General features: G+C 55.1%; 6 protein-coding genes across 6 annotated transcripts; 3 read left to right on the forward strand and 3 right to left on the reverse strand.

Moving 5' to 3' along the window:
* Positions 1-51: 51 nt before the first annotated feature.
* DSM5745_04957 (putative monosaccharide-P-dolichol utilization protein) lies at positions 52-1,020 on the reverse strand (the record flags this gene model as incomplete). Its single annotated transcript, XM_026746973.1, has 2 exons — positions 52-345; positions 394-1,020. 2 exons carry the CDS (start codon positions 1,018-1,020, stop codon positions 52-54), a joined length of 921 nt encoding a protein of 306 aa, XP_026604453.1.
* Positions 1,021-1,161: 141 nt separating this feature from the next.
* cox10 (protoheme IX farnesyltransferase) lies at positions 1,162-2,803 on the forward strand (the record flags this gene model as incomplete). The annotated part of the gene is made up of 2 exons (XM_026746974.1): positions 1,162-1,258; positions 1,317-2,803. 2 exons carry the CDS (start codon positions 1,162-1,164, stop codon positions 2,801-2,803), a joined length of 1,584 nt encoding a protein of 527 aa, XP_026604454.1.
* An 864-nt stretch (positions 2,804-3,667) lies between these two features.
* DSM5745_04959 (extracellular guanyl-specific ribonuclease RntA) lies at positions 3,668-4,110 on the reverse strand (the record flags this gene model as incomplete). The annotated part of the gene is made up of 2 exons (XM_026746975.1): positions 3,668-4,042; positions 4,096-4,110. The coding sequence occupies 2 exons, from the start codon at positions 4,108-4,110 to the stop codon at positions 3,668-3,670; spliced, it is 390 nt and encodes a 129-aa protein (XP_026604455.1).
* Positions 4,111-5,117: 1,007 nt separating this feature from the next.
* On the reverse strand, positions 5,118-7,071 carry DSM5745_04960 (uncharacterized protein; the record flags this gene model as incomplete). The annotated part of the gene is made up of 5 exons (XM_026746976.1): positions 5,118-5,964; positions 6,031-6,171; positions 6,227-6,577; positions 6,631-6,728; positions 6,781-7,071. The coding sequence occupies 5 exons, from the start codon at positions 7,069-7,071 to the stop codon at positions 5,118-5,120; spliced, it is 1,728 nt and encodes a 575-aa protein (XP_026604456.1).
* Positions 7,072-8,163: 1,092 nt separating this feature from the next.
* Positions 8,164-9,665, forward strand: DSM5745_04961 (T6SS phospholipase effector Tle1-like catalytic domain-containing protein; the record flags this gene model as incomplete). The annotated part of the gene is made up of 3 exons (XM_026746977.1): positions 8,164-8,359; positions 8,417-9,349; positions 9,409-9,665. 3 exons carry the CDS (start codon positions 8,164-8,166, stop codon positions 9,663-9,665), a joined length of 1,386 nt encoding a protein of 461 aa, XP_026604457.1.
* Positions 9,666-10,312: 647 nt separating this feature from the next.
* On the forward strand, positions 10,313-11,709 carry DSM5745_04962 (thiamine pyrophosphate-dependent dehydrogenase E1 component subunit alpha; the record flags this gene model as incomplete). The annotated part of the gene is made up of 2 exons (XM_026746978.1): positions 10,313-10,507; positions 10,633-11,709. The coding sequence occupies 2 exons, from the start codon at positions 10,313-10,315 to the stop codon at positions 11,707-11,709; spliced, it is 1,272 nt and encodes a 423-aa protein (XP_026604458.1).
* Between the last annotated feature and the right edge of the window lie 71 nt (positions 11,710-11,780).

Consider the following 11,780-nt stretch of genomic DNA (forward strand, 5'->3'; position numbering starts at 1 on the left):
GGATATTGAAATGTTATGACAACAAAAGAAGAATCAACCATCTTGAACGATCTAACCGCGTCGACGAGTTGTGGGCGTCCTGCCCGATGGCTTCGGGGAAGGTGACGCCGCCGCCGAAGAGGCTGAGGACTGGATAGGGGAAGAAGCGAGGGCTGGGCGGCCCGGCCTCCTGGCTCTTTGTTCCTTCTCCGTCTTTGTAGGGCTGTTCCAGTAGTACAGCATCTGGGCGGCGAGGACGAGGTTCAGAGAGAAACCGGCGAGGAATCCATACAGAATGAGCTTGTCGTCGACCTCCTGGAGAGTGGTGAAGATGCGGGACAAGGAGCCTGCGAGGTAGTTGAACACCTAATAACATTAGCATATTTCCTAGGTTTCGAATCAAACTTCTCATACCGCGAAAGCACTCAGTTGTCCAGTGCCGCCTTCTTGCCAAATGGTAAGAATCTGGGGTACTTTGCTGGCGACGCCTAGGGCTCCAGCGCCAGCCTGAAGATATGCCATGGTTTGTGCATCAACAATGGTAGTGTCAACCAGCAGGGTGTAAATGCTCGCTGCTACAACGGCAACGAACGCAGCCGCAGCCGCGGATCGACCGGCATATGTCAAGACTAACACACCCACCAAAACATCCTGCGCGGCAATGAATGCGGACTCGCCATAGGTGCTGAATGGGAACTGGTTGCGCACTCCGTAGGACAGCGTAATCAGCAAGCTGGCGGTTTCAAGCGCGTACGACACAAAGGACACGCCCGCAGAGGAGCCGGATCGGATGAGCTTGAGAATCTGGGGAACCTTGACGATTCCACTGGCGCCAACAATGCCGATTCCGAGGGCCTTCGAGATTGCGAGAGATGTACACTCCGGGTTCTGAGCGAGGTCAAGGTTCACAACGAGTGTGTCGTGGCAGTTCGATCCGATCAAAGAGACGATCGCATCGTGGACAGGTTGCGGCACCGACGCGACGACGGGGCGAAGGTAGGGCTGGAGAGGATCGACGAGGGTCTTTTGAATGACATCCATGATGGCGGCAGACGATAGTTAGAGCACTAACGGAGTTTGCCTCTGGAGCTAAAAGTCTGGAGGAGGGGAAGCTGACGGGCAGGAAAAGGCGTGGTAGTGGTACGATGACCATCCGCGGGTTCTTAGTGGCTCCTTCCAAAAATGGCTGCGCTTTTGGTCTCTCCCGCCAAGCCGACCATTTTCTCCCGCGCCGTCTTTGGCTTCATATCAACAACCGACGTCAACAGTGCATTCCGCTGTCAGTCACAGGCGCTCATCTGCCGTCATGATACTCCGGACCTCTTTACGGAGGTTAGGGGCGGCTCGCGAGTCGTCTTGGTGCTCGCAATGCCTCAATCGCAACCGCCCAATACTCCCCGCAGTCAACAAACTCACCACCATCTCGCGATTGCAATCGACCGTTACCGGACAGTCACAATCAACGCCCCTGAACAAGGCGTATTTCTCCTCCCATAAGGGCGAGACCAACCTGCCCCCGCAGCCAGCGCTGTTTACCTCGCTTTCGCCCAACAACTCCCCCAGCCAGTCAAACCGCGAACCCTCGATTTCTAGCGCATCACCGGAGCAATCGGAGCTGCCTCATCGTCGAAGGAAGCGCTTAAAGGAAGCGGCAGCACAGAATAATGGTTCTGAAGCGGTAATACCGCCAGATGCTTCAGCGCAATTGTCGAATTTCTCGTCAACTCTCCCCAAAACCTCGCTGCGCCGCCAGTTGGCCGCCTTCTTTGCTCTCACCAAACCCCGTCTCTCATTCTTGGTCCTGCTCTCGACGACGTCGGCATATGGAATATACCCGGTATCATCTATTCTTGCTCTCGACCCTACAATCGCCCCGCTTCCTACCCTTTCTACCTCTACCTTGACGTTCCTCTACTTGACGACCGGGACATTCCTCTCCGCCTGCAGCGCCAATACATTGAACATGATCTTCGAGCCTAAATACGACGCCATGATGTCGCGCACACGGAATAGGCCTCTTGTTCGTGGTCTTGTCACCCGGCGCGCTGCCGTTCTCTTCGCCATCGCAACGGCCGCCGTAGGGCTGGGTCTGCTATACGTCGGAACCAACCCCACAGTGACCGGACTGTCGGCCGCTAACATCGCGCTCTATGCATTTGTCTACACGCCATTGAAGCGGATGCATGTGATCAATACTTGGGTTGGTGCTGTGGTGGGTGCTATCCCTCCGATGATGGGTTGGGTTGCGGCAGCGGGGCAAGGCGCAACGACTGGACACGACACATGGCGGGACATGCTCTTCGGCGAAAACAGCCTAGGAGGTTGGCTTCTCGCGGGTATCCTCTTTGCTTGGCAGTTCCCCCATTTTAACGCCTTATCTCATACTATCCGTGAAGAATATAAAGGAGCCGGCTACAAGATGCTTTGCTGGACGAACCCAGCCCGCAACGCTCGTGTCGCCCTGCGCTACTCGGTTCTCATGTTTCCTCTCTCGATCGGCCTCTGGTGGGCAGGCATCGTAGGACATGGCTTCTTGGTTAGCAGCACAGTGGCCAATGGTTGGCTGACGAAGGAGGCTTATGGGTTCTGGAAGCATCAAGGTGCTAATGGTAGCGCTCGAGGCCTGTTCTGGGCCAGTATCTGGCAGCTGCCCATCCTTCTTGTTGGTGCTCTCGTCACGAAGAAGGGCCTCTGGGACGGTGTTTGGGGAGGCATCTTCGGCCAGCCCATTGAAGACGACGATGACGATTATGTATACTACGAGGAGGTCTCTGGAAAGGCCATTGAACGGAGTCCTGCCAGTCGGTCAAGCCCTGTTGCTTGACCGGGCTTAAATGGTGGTCTCACTTCTCTTCTCAGCCTGTATTACATTGTTTTGGTAAGGGATGGCGTTTTGCATAGGGTATATGGTGTGTTCTCGTTCTTGATCTGTCTAGATGTACATATATTCGTTGTTGAATACGAAAGCTCCAGCACTGGGCGTCTTTATCTGCTGTTCCTGCCCATAGCTCAAGGTTAGCTGAACGTATTAACATTGTCCCAGGCACCTCTACATATTGGTCAACATGGCCATCACAGAAAGTAGCGCGCTGACATCCCCGTCCGGTTGGCCCCTCCAGCGCATTGCGGCGCAGCCATACTAACGTCGATTCGAATTGAAAAGGTCGTCCACGGCAACGAGCACCACGGAGATCCGACAGTACGCAAAAGTCTGCGAACCCGAACCGGTTTTTGCGCCTGCATCCCCCAGCCGACACCACGCGTCCCTCCGGCACAGCCTACGGCTACCGTCCAGTCCTATCTGAGCTGACTCCGCCTATCGGCGCGAGGCTGCTGATGGATTACTTCGAGACACCTAGTTGATACAGCCCAACTCGACGTTTGTGTTCCGGACTTCCAGCGGCTGCCGAAGGTGGATGGGGTGCTTGCCTCGCGTTATCCAGAACTTAAACTCGCGTGAGGACACTACGTAGGAGAGATGGGGACGGGACTGGGATAAGGTGAGCGCTGGGTAATTGCTGTGCCAAGCTAACTACCAAGGACTGCGTGAGTTTCAACCTTGGCATGGGCCTTCCCGATTGATAGATATATCCAGTTCAGGCGAATCCAAAGCCTCTATGCACACATGCAGGCTAGCCCAGGCCCCTCCACCAACGCTCCCCCAACCAAAATCTAACCAAGCTCTCGCCTAGCAAGAAACAAAGTTATTCCCACTGGCCCCCGTATGCGTAATAACGCCCGCAAGCTGCCCGTTCCCATTGAAGATGACGCGGTCCGCACCAGGCGAGCCGCCGTTATAGATACTCCCCGAGCTCATGATCGGGAACTCGTAGTACGTCGGCGAGACGCTGAAGTCGAAGCCCTCGTAGTTGTTGTAGACGTGCGGGTAGTTGTTCACGTCGCTGCCGGACTGCTCGAGGCTGTAGCCGCGGCTTCTTGCGGCGGAGACGGCGGACGAGCTGTAGCAGACGCTGCCGCAGGTGTAGGCGCAGGATTGGCGGTCGACGAGCTCGGTTGGGAGGGCGAGGGTGAGCGAGGAGGAGAGGAGGAGGGTTAGGAGGGTCTGGGGTTGTTAGTATGGAGGATTGGGGGATGGAGAGGGGAGGGGAGGCGGACCTTGACTTGGAACATCCTGGCTGCGTTTGCGTTTGGGTGTGCTTGAGCTGGGCTTGTATACCGGTAGAGGTGGTGGTGGGATGAGGGGAGGTGGTGAGCGCTTGATCTTTACCTAGAGCTGGGATAGACGGATACTTATACCTCCTGGCCAGACTTCCTGTCTAGCTGAGCTCCAGTATCAACTATCACTGATCGGCCTCCTCCGATCCATCAAGGCCCATACCAAAACTGTATCAGTCCGCCAACCCCGAGGTTACATCGCATGGCAAGTATACGGAGTAAAAGGAGGTCTTGGCACGTGTGCAATGGCACGAAATGAATGGTTCACATGGGCCTGATCGACAGTGGAATTTCCAGAGACGTGCGCCCTGAGGAATTGGCAGCGAAGAAGGGTCAGGGGGTGAGCCAATCAGACTCGATCAGCAGGACATGCAGATTACAGCCCGATAGGGAGTGGCCGTCGTCCTGCTGATCGTCGTTTGGATCTATGGGCCGTGGGTTTACCAAGATACCGACGAGATACTTCCGGGCGCATATGGAGTACGTGGCATACTGGTGAGTATGACAGGGTGCACTTGGCAGGGGCATGTGCTGCGTGGGCGGGGTTTTAGTGGTTTGGTTTTGTTTACAGGGAGTATAAAGTGGACTGCGAGGGTGCAGGTGAGGGGTCTGGTCTACCCCGTGCTCGCTATCGGCGTTGCCATCTGCTATCACTATCTACTAGGTATCAGCGTTAGATTAATTCCATCGACTCCGCCGGTGATCGCAGATAGACTCGGACCAGAACAATACTATTGACCACTACTATCCCTTATCCAGGAATTCCTCCGCGCCGTTGGATGTTGCATCGCCGGGGGTTCCGGATTTAAGATTATCTCGCTGCTCGCTTCGACAGCTTGCTCAGAACCCCCAACCCTGGTCATGTCACAACCTCGGCTGTTCGTTATCAGCGTTGTCGCAAGTCCCCGTCGGCGCAACGTCAGGCTGGGTTATCGCAACTCATGACACCACGTACTCAGCGATCACTCGACTCTCTGAACAACGGACCCCTGTTCCGCCTCGAGCCTCGAGACCTGCGCACCCGTCGTGGCACCCTGCGTCAGCTCAATCGCATCGTCGGTGTCGCCCTCCTCCCACCCCTCCCTCTCATCCTTGACCCTCCTCACGAACGCAACATCCAGAAGCAGCGCTATAGCACTAATCGCGACCCCAAAGTACAATGCCGCACGGTAGCCGGTTACGTTGTTCCCCGACGTCTTCGCAACCTGCACCTCGACCGTGGATGCAAACCCCAGCCCCAGACTATTCCCATACAGATTCAGCGTCCCGATAATGGACCCCGCAACGCCCTGCTGGTGTCGCCGGACAGTATTGCTAGCGATGATCTGGCCAGCCGTATACACGAAGTCCGGGCAGAATGAAAACAGCACGATTGAGGGGAACATCTGGGCCCAGTAGGTCTGTTTCAACGGGATTGTAGCTACCAGAACGGTCGAGACCATCACCGTTACCGTACCCAGGGCCAGGATCCATTGCGCTGCGAGCCGGGGGATTAGCCAGGCGGCGAGACAGGCTGCAAATGTCCCGCAGATGACAAAGGGTGTCCAGCCTATGGCGAATTGAAGCGTGGACCAACCCCAAATCTCTTGGAGCCAGAGGAGCTGGTACCATAGGACTGTACCGACGGTCATGTAGTTGAGGAGGATCACTAGGACGAGGATGGCAAAGGACGGGGCTTTGAAGATGGAGGGTGGCATTATAGGATGGGGTGTCTTATGCTCCCAGACGATGAACAGGGCAAACAGTACGACCGACACCACGAGGAGCGCAATTTCGTAAGGTGTTGACCAGCCAACACTGGGCGCTTGACTGGTAGTATAGAGTATTAGTGGCTGATCATAGCGCAGGTTGTTGGTTGAGCTCCTATTTGCTTACTTCCAGACAAAATTGAATATAATCAGCGAGCTTGTACCCAAAGCAGCACCAATCCAATCAATCTTTTCGTTCCGACTCGATGTCGGCTGGTTCTTGCTGAGAAGCCAGAGAGGTACGAATATCACGGCAATCAGACCAGCCCTACTTCCTGTCAGCTGTATCCGATCAATCACCAGAAGAACCGGGAAATGCTTACACAAAAACGAAGAACCACCTCCAATGCGTCTTCTCCATAAACGCTCCAAGGAACAACGCAGAAAAGTACCCTCCCAGCGGCGCCGACGCCGCAAAGAACCCTAAACTCAGGTTCCGGACTCTCCCCGGCGGATTCGTGATCGCGATCATGGCCACCGCGTTCGGCATGATACAGGCGCCCCCGACACCAGCGAGCGCGCGCATCGTCACAAACGCGAAGAAATTGGTGTGGACGAAGGCGCCGATGAATGAGCACAGGACGAGCCAGGAGCCGCCCCCAAGGAGCATCTTGCGGTGGCCGTAGACGTCGCCGAGACGGCCGCTCATGAGGACGAATGTCCCTTGGGTGAGGCTGTCTACTTAGCTTCCACTTGTTCTTCGGGGACTGTGTAGGGTTATACTAACCCATAACTTGCGGCGATCCAGGTGGCGTATGTTTGCTTGACGCCCATAGACTCGATGAACGTTCGGCCACCGGCAACACCAGCGAAGTTGACAATCATCTATACTCTTCTCAGTATCCCGCGAATCATGTAGTTAAACCTGGGTTCATACCTGAGCCAGGTTCGATATGACAATCAGCGTAGTGATAGCCAACTGGCGGTACCGACTCGTTTCCGGCAACGGAGCTCGCTCGAATACCTGTTGAGCTTGTTCCGGCTCCGCTTGTGCAGGCAGAGTGCGCGGTGCATCCTGCAGATGTTGCTCAATGGTGTGTTCTGTATTTATCTCTGCAGAGGGGCGTAGACTGGTCTCATTTGAAGCAATGAATGGATTTGTCGCAGCCGCCTCGGGCTTCGACACCTGTGAGCCGAGCTCGTGGTGCAGGGTAGGAGCGAACGCCATGATTACTGCAATTGCTACCAGAATATGAAGGAATCCGGGGCATGGATCTGGCGGGGTTGGAGTAGAAGAGTCAGGACGACGTCAAAGCGGTGCTGACATATCAGGACGGATTGTTTGCGCAGTCTCGGAAACAAGGCCGTTGGGCTCTTTGCTATGACCCTCTTTCTCCATGTCGCTTTCTCAGAGGCTCGCTCAAAGTGTCGCTGGAAATGCATTCCCGAGTTCAGTGTCCACAGTTCGGAGATGGCAAAGGTTGGCGGCCTCAGGCAGTGAGGCAGCGAGGCAGCAAGGCCATGATCCCTGATCCACGCTCAGTCGAGATCGGAATCTGACATCTCACAGATCCTCAGCCTCCTTGCCGCAACCTGCTGCTCCTATTTCAGTGTTCGTGCATTTCATGGCATTCCATGGCCTGATATGCGCTATATCAAGTGCACCGATGACATCTGCCCATCCCCAGCGGTTGCTAGAAGCAGACTGATTCGCCCCCGCTAAAGATATACTCCGCGCTGAGGTGAGCGTCAAGGCGCGGTTCGCAGTTCCATCGAGCGACGTGCTAATGTTGATGTTGGCCTCAGATCATATGGCCACGGTCGTCGCCTATCATATATTGAGCTCATATGTCCCGAATCCGAGCCCCGAGTAAAGATCTGCGTCTTTTCTGCATCATGATCGCGGGCTCGCCGCAAAGACCGCAAAGTTTTGAATTCCAGCGCGCTGGCAAATCAACTAAGTCCAGCTGAAAGAGTCCGAAGGATGGGCAGAGTCGCAATCAGTGCGCTAGATCACCTTGGCGGAAATGAGGCCTGCATGAGCCGCCATGAAGAGATGTTGGCGTCCACTCATCGTCTAGTCATGAGGCACGAAGGAACAGCTGGTCTAGGCGACCGGTGATCGGCGTCCAAACCAGGCTTCATTGGGGATGGAGGCTGCAGCGACAGGATGCAATGCCTCAATGGTGGTCAGCCCTACTCAGCTCCTGCGCTGTGGACACTGCCACCGTCACCGCGATTCTTGAAGTTATAAACCCGCTTCGTTCTCTGGAATTGAGGAGCAGAACGTCTTGGCCCACCGCCGTTAAGTTAAACCATCATGTCTCCACAATCCCATACTAGCCCACTGCGCGATCGCCTGCCGAACTCAGCTTCAAGTCCGCAGCCGCGGCGGCTTGTGCTCTGCTTCGATGGCACGGGAAACCAGTACATGGGGACCGAGGAGGATACGAACATTGTCAAGATCTATGAATCTCTTGAAAGACATAAACCCGGGCAATATGCCTACTATCAACGTGAGCTGACCGAGTTGGCAACTTCAGAACTATAGAAACTGATCATTGTGGTTACAGCTGGAATTGGAACCTTGACCTACGTCCGAGGCTCTTCGCGCCAAACCAGCGGCTTCAGCATGTGGGCGAGATTCAAAGCACGCATCAGAGCCCTGATGGACGAGGGACTAGGAGTATCTTTTGCCAGCCATCTAATCGCTGGCTACAAATTCGTGATGCGCTACTACTCCACCGGCGACCACATCTACATCTTCGGGTTCTCGCGTGGCGCGTACACAGCTCGATTCCTCGCAGAGATGATCCACAACATTGGCCTTCTCTCGCGTGGAAACGAAGAAATGGTCCCGTTTGCCTGGGATACATTCAGCCGCTACCAAAGCTCCCGAGGCAATGTGCCGCAGACTGACGAGGACCGAGAGCTAGCGCGGTACATGAAGAAATTCAAGACGACGTTCTGTCGCCCCGACGTCGGCGTGCACTTCCTCGGCCTCTTCGACTGTGTGAACAGCGTCGGCCAGTTCGAGATTCCTTTCTTCCGCAAGTCGTACCGGTACATAGCCAGCCCATCGGCACGACACATCCGTCATGCTGTCTCGATCCACGAGCGTCGGCTGAAGTTTAAGCCTGCGCTCTTTCATATCGACCCGAAGCATAAAGACTGTGTGGATCTAAAGGAAGTGTGGTTCGCTGGAAACCACGGAGATGTGGGTGGTGGATGGCCGTTGAGCAAGCGCCAGAAGCACCTTCTGTCGGATATTCCGCTTGACTGGATGATCCAGGAGGTATTGAACTTACCTGACTCGGACAGCAAGCTGGACTTTATGCCAGCGAATGTGGAACACATGAAGAGGACTGCGACGCACTCGCTGTGTAGAGATACGGAGCCAGGCACCGAAGCCTACCATATAGCGCAGAGAACATACAAACCTCACGATAAGCTGCGCTTCGGGCAAGGCGGAAGCGCCTTCTCCGTCATCTTATGGTGGATTTTAGGTTCGTCTTCTTCCCCCTTCCCATTCGCTTTTCTTCTTTCCTAACATATAACCCTACAGAGGTCCTCCCCATCGCAACTCGCCTCGAATTAGAGAAAGGGAAATGGGTTCCACGACGTCTCCCGCCAAACATGGGAGCTTCGAGAGACATTCCGCGCGGAGCAGCGATCCACCCGAGCGTGTATGAGATGCTGGATTCCGGTATCTTAGATGACTTTCCTATCCCCAAGCCGGGTGGTGATAACCCGAATCTCCCTCCGAACCTTGTTGACGATGAGCGACTGCATATGCAGAAGAGAAACGGTGTGGCGGCGTAGGCATTATAACCTGCCTACTGCTAGACTTATGTACAGAGGTTGTTTTGGGTAATGATGTTTGTGCCATAGTGATGTTTACCTTTTGGAGAGATACTGTTTTTATAAACCATCCAGCCGAGTCTAGAATATTAAAATTTCTAGAGAGCAATTCCCGGGACGTGATCTACTACCCATAATACATTATCAACAACTTCAAATAGTAAATTGTGCTCTGCATGCAGCATAATCAAGGGATCAACAAACTCGGTTACCGACGGCGCGTGACGTTCTCCTCGCCCGACGCCAACCGCTTCTCCGCACCCTCCAGGGCCTCAATCTGGGGAAGTCAATCGTACAAAGATCCCTCTCACCCCTACATTTCCTACTTCTCAGATCAAACAACAAACACAGAAAGCCATGATATCCCCAATACCCCTACCACGCCGAATACCGCCGGTGCAGCTCGCGCGCTCCCTCCGCACCCCATCACTCCAATCCCCGCTCTCAGTCCCCATCTCCAAGCGATGGAGCACATCCCTTTCCCAGCGTCCAGGGTCAGATCGGTGCGTCTCCACCCGTCAATTAACAAGGAAACAAGGCTGATTAGTATCAACGGACAATGCAGAGTCCGATTCCCTGGCGCGGTCAACAGCAAATTCACAGCCGAAATGGCCTTCATCAATCCCATGGATACACCGGGCATCCCGACATACCGCGTGATGGATTCCGATGGTGTACTCGTTGGCCAGAGTCGGAGTGAGCTGGGGTTTACCAATGAAGATGCTTTGAGTTGGTATAGGAATATGCTGACGGGTTGGTTCTTTTCTCTATATTACGATGGTTTGCGGCCCGATGCTGATGGGGTGCGTGGATATGTAGTGAGCATCATGGACGTGATTATGTTCGAGGCGCAACGGCAGGGGAGGTTGAGTTTCTACATGGTACAACACTATTCAGCACCCATTCGAACCTAACATAATACCTCTAGTTACTGACAAGTCGCTACGGACAGGTCTCTGCCGGCGAAGAAGGCATCAGCGTCGGCTCCGCCGCAGCCCTAACCCCCGACGACGTCGTCTTCGCGCAGTACCGCGAAACCGGCGTGTTCCAGCAACGCGGCTTCACCCTAAAGCAATTCATGAGCCAGCTGTTCGCCAACGCAAACGATAACGGGCGTGGGCGGAACATGCCCGTCCACTACGGGTGTGCGTATCCGAAGACTGTACGCATCACGCCCTCTCCAACATCTCCCATGCTAGAGTTAGAGTGGACATTGACAGAAGCACAGCACACAATCTCCTCAACCCTCGCGACGCAAATCCCGCAAGCTTCAGGCGCCGCCTACGCCCTCAAGCTCCAAGCGCTCCAAAACCCAGACAAACCACCGGCCATCGTAGCCTGCTACTTCGGCGAGGGCGCCGCCAGCGAAGGCGACTTCCACGCGGGGCTCAACATCGCCGCGACACGATCATGCCCCGTCGTCTTCATCTGCCGGAACAACGGGTACGCCATCTCCACACCAACACTAGAGCAGTACCGGGGCGACGGGATCGCGTCGCGCGGGGTAGGCTACGGCATCGACACGATCCGCGTGGACGGGAACGACATATTCGCAGTGTACGAGACCATGAAGGCCGCGCGGGGCCTCGCACTCTCCGGTGGCGGGAGGCCAGTGCTCATCGAGGCGATGTCGTACCGCGTTTCGCACCACAGTACGTCGGACGATAGCTTTGCGTACCGGGCGCGCGTGGAAGTCGAGGACTGGAAGAGGCGGGATAATCCGATTATCCGGTTGCGGAAGTGGCTTGAGAACGAGGGGCTTTGGAATGAGGATCTGGAGAGGCAGGCGCGGGAGGGGATTCGGAGGGACGTCCTGCGGGAGTTTGGGGAGGCGGAGAGGGCGAAGAAGCCGGCTATTCGGTTTGCGTTTGAGGATGTTTATGAGGAGGTTACGGAGGAGGTGAGGGAGCAGATGGGGGAGTTGAAGAGGATTCTGGAGGAGTATCCTGAGGAGTATGATCTTAGGGGGTTTGAGGGGGGGATTAAGGGGTTGGATGAGAAGTAGGGTACGTATAGACTTACACCTGCTGGTCTGCGATGATCATATTAGACCTTACTGCATGAATGATATAACGA

The sequence above is a fragment of the Aspergillus mulundensis genome (assembly GCF_003369625.1).
Source record: "Aspergillus mulundensis strain DSM 5745 chromosome Unknown scaffold_4, whole genome shotgun sequence".
NCBI lineage: Eukaryota > Fungi > Ascomycota > Eurotiomycetes > Eurotiales > Aspergillaceae > Aspergillus > Aspergillus mulundensis.